The 19237-nt window shown below is 33.0% G+C and overlaps 1 protein-coding gene across 1 annotated transcript in view; it reads left to right on the top strand.

Moving 5' to 3' along the window:
- Positions 1-9510: 9510 nt before the first annotated feature.
- Positions 9511-19237, top strand: part of LOC111381866 (BEACH domain-containing protein B-like) — a 31509-nt gene continuing 21782 nt past the window's right edge. Inside the window, exons 1-4 of the mRNA XM_023005710.1 lie at positions 9511-9756; positions 13306-13369; positions 16317-16548; positions 18471-18617. Coding sequence (XP_022861478.1) covers positions 9632-9756; positions 13306-13369; positions 16317-16548; positions 18471-18617 — 568 coding nt within the window. The 5' untranslated portion in view covers positions 9511-9631. The remainder of the gene's footprint in view (positions 9757-13305; positions 13370-16316; positions 16549-18470; positions 18618-19237) is intronic.

Raw genomic sequence — 19237 nt, 5'->3', positions numbered from 1 at the left:
TCTATATGGAGAATTAAGATATGCTTGGAGGATATCCAAATTGTGAAAATTGTCATACGATTCATTGTACTGGGCAATGCTTGTTCTTGTACGATAGTTTACACAGTCGAAACTTTTGAGTTTTAGAAAATAATTGAGGTGTCGAAAACAAGCAATTGACAAAATTGATGAAGTGTACATGTTCGTTAGAGATTTTATACTTTACAATTGCGATGAGGACATCAAACTTGTGGGAGACGATCCTCCTTATTGATCGAAAAGGTACTTGCAAAGTACTTCAAAAAATTTGCCAAGTTGGATGAAAGCGAGATGTTTGTGTGAGATTACATGTACTGGGAATGATTTCAACAATGGGGATACAATCACTTGACGGAGTCGATGGGTCTGACTTCTCATTCTCTTGATCTAGATTGTGGACCGATCATTCAACCCGAGGATATATCGACGATAGAAGAAGGATTAAAAAGTGTGATAAATTGATCATGACGGAATCAAATGAAGATGTGGTAATCAATGACGATGAAATCGACTTACATTTTTCAACTTTATTGATTATTCAAATTGATCGTGTAGATTAAGCCCGAAGTAGGGATGGAAGTCTACATGGTTGAAATTGACTCAAATGAAATAGAAAAGTCCTATTATATTCAAAAGGGCAAGGTAGAGGTGTGGAGATCAAGCGAAAAGTGGATCAAAGCTAAAAGAAGAAAAATGGGTAAAACATTCAAAGCCTTTTTTAGGTACCCATGATTCAATTGCCAAAGTAAATTTGTCCTACTGTATTTGTAATTCTATCTGGACGTTATTTCTATCCGAGTTAAAATAGACTTTTTTTCGCTCATTTACTTTTCTTTTTTATTTTAAACCCCTGTTGGTAGAAATTAAAATCCAAATTTTAATTTAAATCAAAGTCAATAACTAATTTTAATCATAGATTTTATGAGATCTGTTGTAAATGGTAAGTTTATTAATGAATGATAATTGTAACCCTATTTCCATATTATATTTTTTTCTCTTTTAATAACACGTCAGTACAAAATTTAATTCTTCAAATTCTAGTAAAGGCAATAACAATTCACAAGCATAATCATCTATTATATATACCAAAATTATGCCCTTGTTTGACACCCATTATAATGAGAAATTTTGGTAAAATGTTATGTGGAATAGTATTTTATATGAGAATGTGTGGTTAAAAAAGAAGATTTTTTTTATTTACGTGCAATATATTTTATTGAACAATGTGTAGTTGAAAAAGAAGATTGAGAAAAATATATTAAAATTTTAATGGATGTCAAACAAGAGCTAATTTGTTGACATGTAAACTTTTTATATATACATAACATGTTATCTGTCAATTTTACTCAGCATAATCAATTTGATGGCAATCAATTCATACAAAATATGTGTTTATTTGTAATCTTTTGTGTGTATCATTTTGTCGAATCCATAAATTGCTACCGCAATGATTAGCCTGAACAAATTTGGTTTTTGCCCATGTTGTTACCTGCCACAATTAGTTTCTTGAACCCATCCCAACTTCTTGTTTCTTTCTGCTAATGTAAATTCAATTTTTGCCCGTTAATTGAGTTCTGCCAATTCAATTTTTAATTATATATCCGTACCTAGGGTAACTTCTTGTGCCCATATATTTGTTTTCGATTTAATTAACTTTTGCGTGTTAATTAGTTTCTGAAATTAATTATTAGGGTGCTGTTGCTTCTGCTATACGTTATAATTGGCTTATGTAATTCACTTCATTATATGTGAATTGGTTTCCGCATGTCATAAGTATCATTTTTTTCCCACTCAATTCACATTAATGAATTCAAGTCAATTTATGTGTATTTATAGATTAATTAATATTATCATTGTGGTATACAATGTAATGTTTGACCATATTTTTTTTATATTTAGCAATAAAATGCAATTATTGAATTCATTCTTAATTGTTTTTGCCTTGAAAAAGCACAACTCTATAAATAATACATGGGTCTTAAAGAGCTCATGTTTATAAATAATAATTCGCTGTTACTCCTGAAATAGTACAATATTATAATTGATATTCCAGAAGAATATTACTTGCTCCAGAAAATCAAGATTTATAATTTTCAATATTTTAAAAAAATATTGATATATTACTCTTGAAAAAGTAATAGTATAATGCAATGTACTTTTAAAGTAACACATGTTTCAAATAACTTGTTGTATTGAATTAGTATTTTTCTCTGAAGAAAAACCTATAACACATAACGTTGACAATGACTATTGGATTAATTATTATGTGATTATAAAATGTTTAATCATTTTTTTGAAACTAATTATATTTTCTTTTGCTTTATTGTGTAGTAAATTAAATGGCAAATATCACAAAACTCGAGTTTGTTGTACTTTACATATGTGACAAAAGTATTTATTATGGGTCCTCAATGCTGATATTCATTGTCTCAAAGGGTTCGGGAAAGAAAAAAACAAAGAATATATAAAGGATCATGCAAAAGCACTTATCTTCCTTTGTCATCATTTTCATGATGGATTAAAAATCAATACTCCACTGAGAAAGATCTACATATTCTTTAAAAAATGAATGAAAGATTTGATTACCGGAGAACTATATTCCCCCAAAGCCCTTTATGAGTGAATGCATCTTCATTTGTAAGATTTTAAAACTGTAAGTGACTACAATTCTGAATTATTTAAAATATGTTCAACATTGACCTTGTATGGAGAAAATGTCATTGACGAATTTATGTTAGAGAAAACTTTTTCTACCTTTTAAATCTCGAATATGCTCATATAGCAACAATATCAATAGTATAGTTTCAAAAGTACTTAGAACTCATATCTTGTCAGCTCGTAGCTGAACAAAACTATGAACTGTTAATGAAAAATCATGGGTTATGTCCAACTAGTTCTATATCATTGTCTGAAATAAATACAATATCAATACAAGGACGTGAACATAGATGTTGAATACATCCTGAACGAAATAATCAACAAAGTTATTAGTAATAGGGCAAAAATTACAAAAGGCACAAAAGAAAAACTCCATTCACTTCCATCCGACATGTATTATATATTTATAAAAATAATTGAATAAAATATTATCACGAACAACAATGTTGCTGATCCACAATGTTTTATACTTTGATGTGATTGACTTGAAAATCCAGGAGTTATAATGATGAGTCGAATAATAAAAAACTCACATGGACATCATTTAAAGAATTAGAAGATTCTTTTACCAAATGATTATCCAGGTGTAACTTAGTCGCAAGGTAAGTTAGTCATTATACTTTCGACTATAAAGGTCAATATTGAATATTCAACCATCTTAAAAAAGAATTCATAGATATATATATGTCGGCTAATATACCCACAGTATGGATCATTTCGTTATTTTATGGTATTAATCGATTTTACTATTAGGTGGTCCCGTGTCTGCCTACTTTCTACTAGGAATGTTGCATTTGTTAGATTACTTGCTCAAATAATAAAATTAAGATCTCGATTTCTTGATTACTCAATGAAGACAATTCGTTTTAATAATGCTGGCAAATTTAGATCACAACCATTCAGTGATTATTGTATGTCCTTTGAGATTATTGAACATTTAGTTGCACATATCTATATACAAAATGGTTTGGTAGAGTCGTTTATCAAATGTCTTCAATTTATTGCTAAACTGTTACTTATGCAAATAAAACTTACAGCTTTTGTTTGGAGTTATGTCATATTACATGTTCGTCGTTGGTTCATATAAGACTAGTTGCCTATTGTCAATATTCACTTTTGCAACTTGCATTTGGTTATAAACCTAATATTTTGCACTTACGTGTTTTAGGTTATGATGTAAAAGTTCTTATTTCACCCATGGCGTATTAAAATGGGTCCTCAACGAATACGTGAGATTCATGTTGTTTTTAATTTTCCATTTATTATTAGGAATTTTAAACCTTTAACAGGCGATTTATTTACTGAACGTTTTGCTTAATGTCATTTTGATAAAATGACTTTCGTAACTTTGGGAGGGAGAATCCTAAAAAATAAAGTAAAATTTTTAGAATAAAATAATTCTATTTCACTTTGATTATCGTAGCAATCAATGTTAGCAAGAAGTTGAAAAAAAAGTGAAAAAGCCATATATACCATCAGAAAATATACTAGCTAAAATTGATATCCCTAAAGACAATCTACTGTAGCAAATGAATCTTAAATACACCAAAAGCATGATCGACGAGTTAGTTCAAAAGATTACGCACCTCACAAAGAAAAGTACAATAAAGGAACCAACCAAATACTTCAGAAGAAATAACATTAAAAAAGTTTGATCAATCAAATATTGAAAATATAATTCTCAGAAAACTACAAGTGTCTGTAAATAAAGAGATTTTAATAAATTACATATTATCTTATAAATTATAAGAACGATAATATTACTATAGATAATATTTTCACATTTAACATTGCTCTTAATATTATAGAAAATTAGGATCTTGAACTACAGTCCGTTAAATACTGTCAATATAGAAATGATTGATTAAAATAGAAAAAGCCACATGGGTACAATTGAATTCCCTAAAGAAACGAAAAGTGTTTGAACATGTAATTTGAACACATAAAAATTGTAAACATGTAGGATACAAATGAGTTTTTGGATGAAAGAGAAATAAAAATAATGATATTACAAGTTACAAAGTCCAACTTTTAGCTTAAAATTTTTTTCACAAAAATCTGAAACTTGATTATGAGAAAATATATTCTCTTGTAATGGACACTATTACTTTCAGATTCTTAACTAGTTTGGTTGTATCAATGCTCGACGTGCACCTTATGGATTTTGTAACTACCTATTTGTATATTCACTTGATAGTGACATATATATCAAAGTCCCCGAAAATCTTAAAGTGCTAGAAATAAATGATACATGTTTGAAAACTATGTTCTCGATTAAACTACATAGATCATTATGTAGATTGAAACAATTTGGACATATATTGTATAATTATCTTAACAAATATTTGTTGCAGAAGGATTACAAAAATGATGATGTCTTTCTATGTGTTTTCATAAAGAAAACAAATTTAGATTTGTAATTGCGGCAATTTTTGTTGATGATTTAAATTTAATCGAAACTCCTGAATAGCTCAACAAAATTTCAGATTATTTGAAAAATGAATTTGAGATAAAGGATTTGGAAAACCCAAATTTTTTCCCGGGTTACAAATTTAACACTTTTCGTAAAGATTATTTGTTTATCAGTCTATATATAGAGAAAAAGTCTTTAAATATTTTTATATAAATAATGCACATCTATTTACCTATGGTTATTCGATCACTTGATGTGAAAAAAGATTTATTTTTCGTCCACTTGAAGATGGAGAAAATGTTTTTGATCTTAAAGTACCATATTTTAGTGTAACTGGAGCATTTTGTCTTACAGTGGTGATGAACCCATTATTTTTCTTAGAAGTTGATGGTTCAATTTCCTTGGGCCCAATTTTTTTGAATGAGGATGTCAAAACCCAATCAAATCAATCAATCGGGCAGCTTAAATCACCGATTAACTCGGCTCGATTTTGACTGAGTCAGGTACATTTCTATCAAATTAATATGCCTCGCCCCGTCAAGGGCTTGGGTAATTGGTTTTCCAGTCCTATCGATTAGTCCAAGCTGGGTTTTATAACTATGATAAAAACCGCTAATGCCTAAAAAAATATTTTCTTTTTTTAAGGAAAATATAGTTATACGATCGAAAGTTGAAAAATATTTTTCATGAAAAAAAATTGTCAAACACCCGAAAAGTAGAATTTTGGGTTAAAATGACATTTTTCATGAAAAATAAAGTTAATCAAACACGCTTTATTGTTTTCTATTGAAATGGCCGTTAACAACTTTATTGTTACTCAAATGCTCATAGACCTAAATTCCACACTTCTAGAATTGATAATAACTAGATAATTATTTTAAGAGTATACTTTTTGACATGTAGAGCAACATTTATCAAGTGATAATCAATATTATGTGGTACACACACTTGAGCAATTGCAAGAATTAATCTGGCTAGAGCAAATTGATTGACTTTGTACGTTAAGCTTGATTGTAAAGAGAACATAATTTCCAGCACATTATAGGAGACACGCAACTTTTCTCTACTTTTAATCAAATATTTTTCAAAAAATACTTTTCTTTAAAAAAATTTAGCCCCCGTTTGTTTTCCATTATTTGCTCATTAAAATGAAAAATATGACAGTTATCCATCCCATGAAGCAACCATATTTGATTTTCTATCTCTTGTGTGGGGCCCATAACGACTATATTTTTCACTCTCATTTTTATATTGATGTATACCAAATGGGGCTTTAATGTTCTTAAAGGGCCACGGGCCACCTAGACATGCTTAGGCTTGAGACTCGAAGAAAATGTCTAGACTCGTGCATAGAAAGAAAATATACAATTAATTCTACGATGACCATAAGGCATGTGCCCCCCCTCCCCTGTTTGAAATCTAGCTCAACAAAATGTTCATTCAATTTTAAAACTTAAAAGAAAGTAAAATCACGCTACAATGACATAATAATTTGTATTATGATTGACATAATGTCATATAATATTTCATTATTGGACTCTTTTAAATACAGTCAATTTTTTCATTCAATTATATCTTGTTAACTCATATTATGTTACTCTATCTATCAATCACATTCTATCAAAGTGTCATAACCCAAGAAAATGAGTCCAATAAAAATTCATTATAACCCAATCCTATCCAACTTATCTAGCTTTCTCTGTCGACATACAAAGCTTTATTGATTTGGAGTGTTTATAATTTTAAAAATTATATTTTTGCTGAAAACTAGAAAAATATTGAGTTCGTATAATTTTTCAAAGTATTTGTTATTTATTTATTTATGTTTCACATACGCGTGCCTATACTCGTAAAACTTGAGGTTTGATCTTGAAACTTTGTCACACCTTACAACTTTTAGAACCTTGAGAAAATCTGTGCCAATCAAGAACGAAAAAATAATTTCTTTATTAATGCTATTAACAATTAATTACTCAATAAAAGCATATGTTGGCAATCTAGGAAAATAAATGTTAAATTTGATTTCAGGAAATTGGAAGTGAACCCTTGTTAGAGCTTCATTTTGGTAAAAATGTATTTTAGAATGGTATTTTCTGGAAAATGTGTGATTAAAAAATAAAAAAAAATTCTTGATTTATATGTAAAAATTTTTTATTGAAAAATGTGTAACCGAAAATGATTTGAGAAAATGAATTTTTGATAAAGGGAGACTTAAACAATGGCTATTAGATAGCATTTCCCATAAAATCATTGGAAGAGTGAAATAATTATTTAATTTAAAATGCATAATATTAAATTGAAACCATTGGCACGTTTTTATAACTTTTATTTGGCACAATTCATTTAAAAATTATTATTTTTAAATTTATACGCCCCCAATAAGATAATTTGTATGTAAATTCATAATATACATATACTTTTTAGTCAGATTTTTTTATTTTTTTTTCAAATAATCTTAATTAGATTTCATTCACGTTACATCATAACTTTCCATTCCATGTTAGATTAGACTTCCGGCACACTTTAATAAAAGGATCTATGATGAATCCGGACCTAGACCTAAATCGTTGATGGCTTAGGTCGGGTGGGTTGGGGCTTGAGTCCGTGGGTTCATTTCTCGAATTAGAATAAAATCCAGAGGTCTATTTTATGGGACAAAATATAGGGAAAATTGTAGCAATGGTACCGAACCTTTGGTTTATTAGTAGACTTTGTCCAAACCTTTAATTTGTGTCACCGTGAGTACCAAACTTTTAAAAAATTCGCACCTGAAGTCCAAATGGATGAGTTTTTGTTAATTTGACCGTTAATTGACCCAATAAATTGACTTTGACCAATTTTAGGGGTAAAATTGTAATTTTGAATTAAACTTAAAAACAAAAAATCAAAAGAAACAAAAAATCAACAGAAATCACAGTGGACTGTTCATCTTCTCTTTCCTACCCCCACCCCCACCTTACCACACCACCCAAAACAAAACCCACCCACGACGCAGGTTCTTATAACATAACCCCTTGCTTCCCAACAAATGAACTCAAGCTCATTGATGGAGAATCTGTCAATTTCAATGGCCATTTTTCGTCTTTTTCATCATTCTCTAAAATTAATCCTCTTCTAGCCAAACATCCCTTCCCTCTGCGGCGCCATTGCTACACTCATTTACTTGGATATAGTTATTCACAGTACTAGGCCAAGATCCACACTTGAAGTTCTATATGAGTCGAACGAGAATTATGAATGAGTGAAGGAGTTGAAGCGGGTTCAGAGTCGTTTGGTGGGGTCGAATCGGAGGGTATCAATGACGGATAGGCCGAGTTCAATGGGTGAAAGTTTGAGCAAGAAAAAGACTCATGAGGACCAGGGTGAGCCATGGGTGAGTTGGGTTGCAGTGTACTCGACTAAGCTTGTGACTGGAATGGCTCGGAGGCTGACGCCTAAAGAGGGGGCGGATTTCAGCCTTGCCGTGTATCCATCGAGTGGGGGTGGTAGTGGGTGATGGAGAAGATGAACAGTGGGGGTAGGTGAAGGAGAAGATGAACAATGACGTTTTGATTTTTTGTTTCTTGTTTTTTTTTTTGTTTTTGTTTTTAAGTTTAATTTAAAGTTACAATTTTAACCCTATTAAAATTGGTTAAAGTCAATTTATTGGGTTAACTAACGGTCAAACTAACATAAACCATCTATTTGGACAGATGCGAGTTTTTTAAAGGTTTGATACTCACGTTGACACAAACTAAAGGTTTGGGCAAAGATTGCTAATAAACAAAATGTTTGTTACTGTTGCTGCAATTTCCCCCAAAATATATTCATTCATGATTATTTAATTAATTAATCTGTGCCCACTGGATTTATCTGGTTCACGCCATCAAAGAGTGCCTGAAAGAAATCTCGCTTCCAGATCTTCATTTGTCCGAACACCAAAGGAGAGAGGCAGTTTTGAATTCGATCAAGCTCCACTATCCAATCAGGTTTATGCCAATTCGTGTTTTATATCATTTCATTTCATTTCATTCATTTTTGTTTGGTTATTCATTCACATCAACTCTCAATCGTTGACCTCCAAAGACTGAAATCACTTTTCACTGATTATTAAGTAAATTTATTTGAATATTTAATTCATATCTTTATGGAATTCACTCGTATCTTTCCAAACAAGTTTGATTTACATATGTTTATTTGCTTTAGTTATCTCAGTTTGATTTGACCTCTTTATTCCTTTTGATAAATTTCTTTGTTTAATTTTGTTTGTGATGTAATTTTTTCCTCAAAATAATGTTCTGGATAAGGCTTTCTTTTTGGTAGGCTAAGAAGTATGTCAAAGTTCCATCAATAAGCGTTTTCATTCTTATGAGTATTTCTTTTGCAAGTGTATCATGTTTCACTAATAATCATTTACCGAAATTCAAGATCATTATTTTTATAATCTTTGTTCTCTGCTAGGTGGGAAAAGGATTATCAATTTGGAGAAAGTGATGGTGAATGGGAATCACGGCTTGTATATGCATAATTGGCTGCTGAATACGTAGTGGCCTTGCAATCTTTATGTCTTGGGGAAGGATGAACATAGTTAAGGGTGTAGCTGACCTTCTTAGGAGGACTTCAAGTGGACAGAGTGGAGAATCCGGTTCCAGGGGATTTTCTCTACCTACGCCAATTATTCTGTTCAGGTTCTTAAAAGTTTTCTTATATACATTTTGTCTTTATCTTATGCTAATTAACTTGAATGTATTGAATCCGAATAACAATTCTGTTAGAGCTTTCAAGCTAAAGTGCGTCTAGAGAAGGAAAACTGATACGTTTGGCCAAAATTGAGTCTTGTGCACTTGATTGTTAGCGACAAAGCTTTTATATCTTGAAAAGGAAATCTATTTTTCATTAATTTAATGGTCTGTTAGTGATTGAAATGATCGTTTTGAGTTCAACATGATGGCTACATTAAAGTTCAAATGTATTAATGTTGCCTCATACGATTGTATGTCAAGACGAGCTGTTTCTTTGATCCGTCTTTTTGAAATCCGAAATATTGGTCTTTTAAGCCAGATCATTCATGTAGAGGAAAGGGATTGAGTGACCTTGTTTATTCTTTTCCTTACTCAGTTTGGAGGACTTTTCATGCTCTATCGATGTGCTTGTCAATTCATTTAGCCTCCATTTGGTAAAAAGTTATAAATGGTTTAATTTATAAATAGATAGAAATGAGTGTTGGATAAGTGGGTACAACTTGTGTTCCATTGGAATGTGATTGAAAATAAAGTTTAACCATTTATAAATTAGTCAAACTGAAGCTTAATAAATTCCTCCTAAGGGAAATTGGTGCGAATGAACTATTTTGCTGGACACAGGTCGACTCTTAGTGGATTCTTCGCCTAATGCTAATTCTTGATGTAATTACAAGCTTGTCAGGTTTTTCCTTGGGCCAGCAGAATACTTAATTTAAAGGTGTTTAGTCTTGATGAACTATTCACTCAAGCTGCTTCATGCGTCTAATCTGGGTCATTGGACAGATGAAGTTCTTCTAAATTCTTTGATTTCAGTCCAAAACCATTTAGGACAGTCAAAACCCCTCTTTGAGCTGCTAAACTATTTTGCGATCATTCACTTCTTTGTTTCAATGTTCTACCACTGCTTTTGTGTGTGTCAACCATTAACTTCATTTTCGTTTGTACATTTGAGAGCCTGACAGTTGATATTGTGAGCAACTCTACTATTTTTCTTTTTGATCAAGGACAGTTTTCCAATTATTCTTATGGTTCTATAGATCAAGAGCAACACCCAAGATGTATATGCTGACCATCCAAATTCTGATAAATGGAATTCTGTGACTGTGACCTAGGTTACCTTGCATTTTGATCATTCTATCATACGATGTCTTGATTTTATGAAGGTCATGGAAATATGTCAAATCTACTCATTCAGTTGTATCAGTAATATAAGGGGTTCTTAGTTTGTAGAAATTAAAAGTCTTTCTAGCTTTTCTTTTATATATATTAGTCAAGGGTTTCCATGTCATATCCCAATCAAGTTGACGGATTTCTTATTGTATTCTCATTTGCCTTGTCCACGAATCTACCATTACTATTGTGAGAGGTCGGTGTTTGAACTCATTATCTATGAATCACTTGTACACATAAACACATGAAAACTTGGCCCTATGCCATATTTCAGAAACTTTGTGCTATCTTCTTTCAAAAGAAAAATAAGGATTGTCAAACTCTTTTATGCCCTGTGATGCTTGGACTCTTCATTCCGGTCGGAGTATTTGTGTCAACCCGACCCGACACTACATGACAAGGATAAAGGTATAGCATATGGGACGGACACGGCAAAAATCAACTGGACACGAAAATCTAGAAGGCTGTCCACGACGGCGTCACAGGAAAAAAATGAGTCGCGCGCTCGCCCACACTAGAGAATGCATTTGGGAAGAACTCTTTTGATGATGGGTGTGGGACTTGAATACAAATCCTGCTTCCTTACGCTATGCTTGGATTATACGACCAATTTCGGCTTCTCTATGTTGGATGGGAAGAAGTCTGCGGGGTAGTAGTGAAATGAGATGATGGAATAAAGAAATAGGGTTTTATTGGAGGATTTGGGTCAGGTTAATGAAATGGGCTCAAGATGTGGAGGCCCAGTAAGAGAGATAGCTTTTCATAGAGGATCGGGGTCAAGTTCCCCTAGGTACTGTTTATTAAATGAAATGGGCTCAGGATAGGAGGCCCAGTATCATATTGTGGAAAATAATTAGTTTCCTTTTTTAGTTGTAAATTATTGTAAATCTTAAGATACTAATTCCTGATTCTATGGGAATTATTAGAGCGTAATCAGGGATTGAATAGTTAGAGCATAATCAGGGATCTTGTAGCAATATTTTATATGTTTCCTTTATTGTAAGATTTGTACTAGCCTATAAAGGCATCTATTTTGTGACTGAATAATATGCACAAAATTAATCTCATTTTATCATTTTACCACACATATAAAGAAGCCCCAAATCTTGGCTACCGTTTAGAAAATAATTAAAAATAATTAAAAGTATCCTTCATGGTATCTATGAATATAGAAAAAAAATTAAAGAAAAATTGAAATTCGAAAGACGTACCCACGTATTCGTGTCTTAAATTTGGACTCTTTTACCATTTCCCCGTACCTTAAATTTTAAAAAATAAAAAATCCGACACTTAGATACATAAACGTACTCGAGTCCGAGTATTATAGTCCATACCCATCTTACCTTGCCAAAGCAAACTGGCTTCTTCGAAAATCCAATTGAATGAAGCTCATGAAGTACACTGCAGCAACTATTTGCAGCATCACAATGTATAGTCATTATAATTTCAGCAACTTATAATTTTATCCACAAGTATGCCTAAGAAAAACCAGCAAAGAAATGCCCGTGTCTGGGGTGGGTGTATATGTGCATGTTTTGGAAACATTATAATTTCCTTATAAATAATAGTCAGAGTAAAACTTAACCACACATTTCATAGACTCACTACTACTACTCACTCATCTATCACTCATTTCTATCACATTATAATTTCAGCAACTTATAGGTTTAACAAAAAAGCACATGTGCATGCAAGACCAGATGCCCCCATGCACTGCAAGAATTCATTTACAATTTTCTTTCCTTCCTTTTGCTCTTCTCTCTCTATATTGCATCATTGGGCGTGCGCTATGTGGGCCGCTGATTATACGTCACTGATGACCACTCATGCTGCTCCAGAAAACTCTACTCTATGACCTTGAACCTCTAACCTAAGATATGCGTAATACTTTATTGTGCTTGATGGTTGGTCATGTTCCAAGTATAGCAACTACCCATTTGAGTGTTAGTTCTCTGTTAAGCTTTGAATTGTACCCTTTGACTTATTTGGTTATGCACTTGTTATCTCTGACACTAATATTCTCACTATCAATGGAAAGAAGCCTTACAGCTGCAAAATCAATGTGTTTAGATTTTTAATGCCTGCAAAATTTATGAGTTCACATTTTAATGCACATGGTATTTATTGAAAGCCTGTATGAAGGCAGTAGCTTCACTGGCATTGTTAGGAACAGTTGTATTTACTCGTCTTACTGATGGTAATGACAAATGTTGGTTGAAGAATGTAGCATTTGCTTGCTTACAAGCCTTTTACTTTAAAGCTTCAATTCAAAAAATAAAATGATTTGTCTCAATAGATTGACATTTCCAATTTTAACTTCTGCAGTGAGGTTGGTGATGAGGCAATTTTGAATACTTTATGGGGAAGATACGATCATGCAGCCAATAAGGTATATATAAGAGATTTTTATTTTTTAACTGTTTATTCTCTTTGTTGTTATCTTGTAGATTGTTTTAGATTAGAAAAACTTAACGCAGTTGGTTGTGACTTTATTGCATATCCCATTCTGAAATATTGACTTTAAATTGCCTTTATTTTAAAATCCCCTGACTATCTGTTGTGCAGATTTTCTGCACAACCGCTCTTCCTCATTAATCATGTTGTATGATTGCTAACCAGATTCATCGAAATTGGTGGCTGCCTGTGCACATATGAAACCATGAAAATAGTACATTCCTGGCGCAATTTGGAGTAACCCACAAAAATACACCACGAAATCCTTATTATAGCACATAGCTACAAGTCTTGACTTTCAACTTAAATTGAAACCTCATTACTTGATGATGAACATCTTTTGGATATTGAAAGGAACAAGTTCGTTGAATGGGATTTTAAGCAATCTATTTTATATTTCTGATGCACAACAGCTCACAAGATAAGGTGATCATGGAAGATTAGGTTGTGCTGCATGCAGATACTGTGTGTGGTGAGAGATGCCATAGCTTGTGCAATTAATAAGAGCAGCCAACCTCTTAAGTACTGTAGAAAATAAAGCTTTCACTCTAGAGCACATACTAGTCCCCCTCATGCCCATCTTTAGAATTGGAGCCTTTAATGTTGGCATAAAGCATGTCTCAATTCCATTGAAGCAGTCATCCGTTAGTCCTTGTTTGATTAATCTCTTTGCTTATCTTATCCATTCTAGTATTATCTCGCATCCATCTTATCATCCTTACTTCCGCTACATCCCTTGTAAGATGTTCCTGGCCGTTAACAACTTAACACTCAATCGTAAAGTATGGCTTATTTAATCTCTACTCCATACAACTAGCCTTTTAACATTAGTGAAATTTCTGTATCACATCCATTTTATCCAATCCTCTGTAATGCAATGCATTACATCATCTTCAATCCCTTAGTCCTCACTAATAATCAAACTTAGATACCTGAAACGATCACCTTTTGGAACGTCATCCTCTCTAGTAACCCATTATTATCCGCACTCATGAGACTATTAGATGAGACTTTCATGTATTCCGTTCTAGTTTTACTTAACCTAAGACATTTATATTTTAATATACTCCGCGATGCAACTTAATGATGCTAATTTGAACCTCCAAATATGAGCATCACCATGCTCTGCCCTGCCGGGACGATGGCAGTTTCTGGGGGCAGGGTTTGTCTGCGGGTTCCCCGCTCGAATTATTAGTTATTTAAAAGTTCATAGTTTGTTTAAATTTACTTTAGTCCAACTTTCTTTTGTCTAAATCCAAACCAATTACCTAAGTCTATTAGCATAGTTCCCAAATACGTAAGGATTTACATAAAAAACAAAAAATACAAAAAGGGTAGATTGGAGATTTCCCCATTCCCCTCTGCCCTATCCCACCTTAAGCATGAATCGGGGCAGGGATGGGAGCGTCCTGACCTGTTGCCATCCTTATGCAGCATGTCCTATGTGATTCAAACTTGTGACCGACAATTTAACTCCTCTTTTGTCTTATCGGCTAATTTTATGCACCAATGAATAATATACATTGAAGACATCTTGAATATATATAGTAAGCTCGTCCATGACGCTACAACCTTGATACAACTCTAGAGTGATAGGGGGAATCTGTACTACTACAACAACTAGATCTCACATTTGTGATTGCTCCATTGTACATGTTCTTAATAATATTGACGTGTCTAATAGAAATTCTCTCTCTAGCGCACATCATAGTACTAACCAAGGTACCGTCTTATAGGTTTTTTTAGATCAATAAAAACCGCATGCATGTTTCACATAATCCACTCCTTCCTTCCCTTGCATGAAAGAACCATATGCCAAAATGATGTGGATATCTTGTTTGATGGGGAAAAAAAAGTTATTGATAATAAGACAATGGTACATGAGTTGAAAATCGGACTTAGCAATTGCATAAGTAAAAGAAATGTAAAATCAATATAATGAATAACCTCAACTCTGTGTTGAACAGGTAAAGCTTCACAATTGAAGTAACTAGGGTTAGCAATTTGACCTGGAAAATTCAAGCCCGCTTTGCCCTGCCCAGATGGGACGGGGTTTGGCTACCCTGCCCTTTTATCTTGTTATTTGTAAACGAAATTCAAAATTTGTTCAAAATTACTTTAGCTCAAATTTTTTATGCCTAAACACGAACCAATCACCCAAGCCCGTTAGCCAAATCCCCATATTGCCCTAGAATTTATAGAAAAAATAAAAAATATATATAAAAGGGGCAGTAAATGGGGTGGGGGATTTCCCCGTGCCTTGCGCTGCCCTGCCTTAAGCAGGGATCAGGGCTCCGATCCCCGTTGCCATCCCTAGAAGATCAAGCTTTCTTTGCTCATAATGAAGAGAGAAGAACCTATCTATCTCACATGCATAGGGGAGTAGATTGACAATCTTGAAAGATTCTAGTGCTCTTTTCAATCTAAATGGACCTAGTAACAGCCATCAGACCACACTACACCGAACAAACAGCTGAATAACATCGTTATCATCTTGAAACATGGGCATGATGCTATACAAGAGATGATGCCGTGAGAAACAGTAAAAAAACGAAATATGAGCATTTTGGAGACACGTCAAGAATGATAGAGAGACTAAGAAACACGTACAGAGTCTTGACAATGGGTAGAATTTGATAATTAAAAAATTTGAGCATTAACGCGTGTTGCTTTACTTTAAGCCGTTTGACACTTTCAGTTGCTTTCGTGTTCATCTTTCACCAAATACCAGCCATTGCACAATCGGCAGTTAGCCTGGTTTGCTGGTTAACTCATGATGCAATAGATGAAATGCCTTTCTTTGTGATTGCTTCTTGTTTTTGTGTATTTTTGAATATGTGGGATTTCTTATATTTTCTGCTCATTTTCCCCTTCATGTCCAGGCAGAAAAGAGGAAGTTACTCAATATTTTTCTCAAGCATTTTTTGATTACATACCGGAATTGGGTACCGGTAAATATGGGCCAATCTCCTGAAGATGCTTCCCACGTTTCCTTTGTGGAGTATTCACAACAGGTTGATGATAAGGTGATCGGATGCTATTTTGGTCACCCTTCTGAAATTATATTGGTCTTGATAGAAGGAGTTGCACAAATAACAGCATTGCTTTCTGACAGTAAGTTGGAACTATTAGTTGATAGTTTTGAGTTATAGAGTTGCAAACTGCATTTAATTTTACTCCTCTCTTGTTTACAATACTTTTCTCTGGCTCTTTCACTTTATTAATGTTCCAGTCTTTTGGTTACTTTGGCTGTTGAAGCCTAGCCCTAATGAGTATTTCACAGATAATATACAATCATAACTGTCCTTGGGCTTACATCTAGGGTATCCAAAGGTGGAACAGGGTCATCAATTTTTTAAATACCCTCTGTTCAATGACTGAGTTAATTTGCGGTTGTCAGACTGGTTTCCATGGGATTGGTACTCCACACCCTTAATGACCAGTCCTCATCTATTTATTTGATTACCTGCTGTATCCTATGTTAGGTGTACGCTTAATATTACCCCTGTTACTATATCTCGTATTTGACCTGAAAATTATTTAATTATGAATAGTCGAGAAATTCAACAGAAAATTTATGTATTAAACATACATTGCTAGGAAGCGCGAAGATTTCTTTGGTGTCGTGTCCATGTCCAATATGGACACTGACACTCCTTGAACACACTGGGACATGTCCTATATCCGTTGTAAATTTGGAATACAAAATTAAAAAGAAAATAATAATGAAACTATTTGTGCAAAATAATTAACGACTGTGTCTGTGAGACAATAGTTGGATTTCATGTTTAATCTGTATATTCTGAATGTACACATTTTCCGATACATTAACATTTTCACCATTGGTTAGTAAATCTTCACTCCTATTGAAAAGATTTCACCTCCAAAATAAAATTATTAAAATAATTGATTTTATTGAATAAAAAATCTAACATTTATAAGTGTATAATTTTAATACACGTGTCTAATGTGTCTGGATACTGCTTTGTAAAAAAGCTATGTGTTTAGCGTGTCTGTGGTTAGTTCCTTATCCATCCATCGTGTATAGTTTGACACCCCGCTGCTATAAGCCAATTTTATACATCTTCCTTCTAATTTCTAAACCTACTTCTGACTGTCTAACAATACAATTTGACAATATAATCTCATGCTATTAATCTCTATTCTGATAAGATGATTGTGTCATAGGGACACCCCTAGTCAATAAAGCTAGGTAAACTTCTAAGGTCCACGTTTTGTTATGCTCGTACATCTTTAATCTGCTTCTTATTACAAAAGCACATGCTGTACTCAAATGAGGTGTAGAGGTATTCTAATAGGAATTTTAAATTACTTATGAAAGAGACTATAATGTTTAGTCACATACCCTTGATTTGCAAAAGCACATGCTGTACTCAAATGAGGTGCAGAGGTATTCTATAGGAATTTTAAATTACTTATCAAAGAGACAATAATGTTAATGCACTTACCCTTGATTGGCTTTCTTACTATTCACCTTTCTTAACATGTTTTTCATGCGATTCTTCATCATCTCGCTAATTTTGTTTAATTGGCTGTACAAGTGCCTTTTTGAAAGAATTGTTTTAGTTGATACTGTATACTTGGTTTAATGCCGTGGCTATTACTCGTGTAGACGGGTTGCTCAATTTCGTGTCGTTTCTGTCTTGTATTAATTGATAATACACTTCCTGTATATTATCCTTGATCGATAAAATATTTGATTACCTATTAAAAAAAAGAGTGCCTTTTTGAAATAAGTTGAGTAAACATATGGTTCCTGTGATATTAGACATATTTAAGCTTTGAAAATTTATCCCTAATTTTGTCTTTAGCTGGTCTTAGAATCTTGGAAGAATTGCATTTTTGTTTTCCTTAATCTTGTTGAGTCTCTAAATTGTTTATATTGGGCCTCAGCTCCCGAATTGATGATTTTCATGGTTGCATTTGATATATCTTCTCTGTAATTTCCCTGTTATTGGCAATTATTTTTCCTAGTAATTTTATTTTTATGCAATCATACTGCAATTTAACTGCAGACCAAGTGGGTATTTCAACAAGTCTGAGCATGGCTAGCGAATCATGGCTCATCTTGGATGCTTTAACCATTGTGACTCGATCCATGCACAACTGCAGAGTATTCAGCTACCATGGAGGCATTCAAAAGCTTACAGCATTGCTGAAAGGTACAATTACTGTGTGCTAATTCTGTCAGTCTTTTTGTGTTTTATTTTTGTAACTAATGTTGCTTCAGAGTTCTCTCTTAAAGGTGGAGTTCCTAACACTACCATCTGTGGACAATACACACACACACACACACACACATATATATATTTTTGTTCATTTCATTTCATAAATTTCATTTTCCTCTTTTTGTTTGTTCGGCATCACTATTGCCACGAGTATGTGTGTGCGCTGTCTTGAGTTATAGTAATTCTGCAATTCGTAATAATTTTTTTTTTTTTCAAAAACTAAATAGCAATCTTTTATGTCATGGGAGTTCACAGAAATTTAATGTTGGAGTTCCTGCAGGGAAACTGATGTTAGGTGTTAGTTAATTTTGTTCATACTCGCTTCTTTCTCTAATACACGACTGACCTAGTGTTCTCTGCAGCTTCCATGCAAAACATATATTTTTGAGTGTTTCAAATTTTTCATTCATATATGTTCAGATACTATGTTGGATTTGTTAAACATGCTGATGTGTCTGCCGTGCTATTTTTCTCACCATTAATTCTTATTCTTTAACTGAAGTTCATCATGGATTTATTTCACACGTATTTTGAGTTTATAATTTTGTTTCTAG

The sequence above is a fragment of the Olea europaea genome, unplaced genomic scaffold (genome assembly GCF_002742605.1).
Source record: "Olea europaea var. sylvestris unplaced genomic scaffold, O_europaea_v1 scaffold2388, whole genome shotgun sequence".
Lineage (NCBI taxonomy): Eukaryota > Viridiplantae > Streptophyta > Magnoliopsida > Lamiales > Oleaceae > Olea > Olea europaea.
The sequence above is the reverse complement of the archived record's forward strand: the minus strand, read 5'-3'. Positions and strand labels throughout refer to the sequence as shown.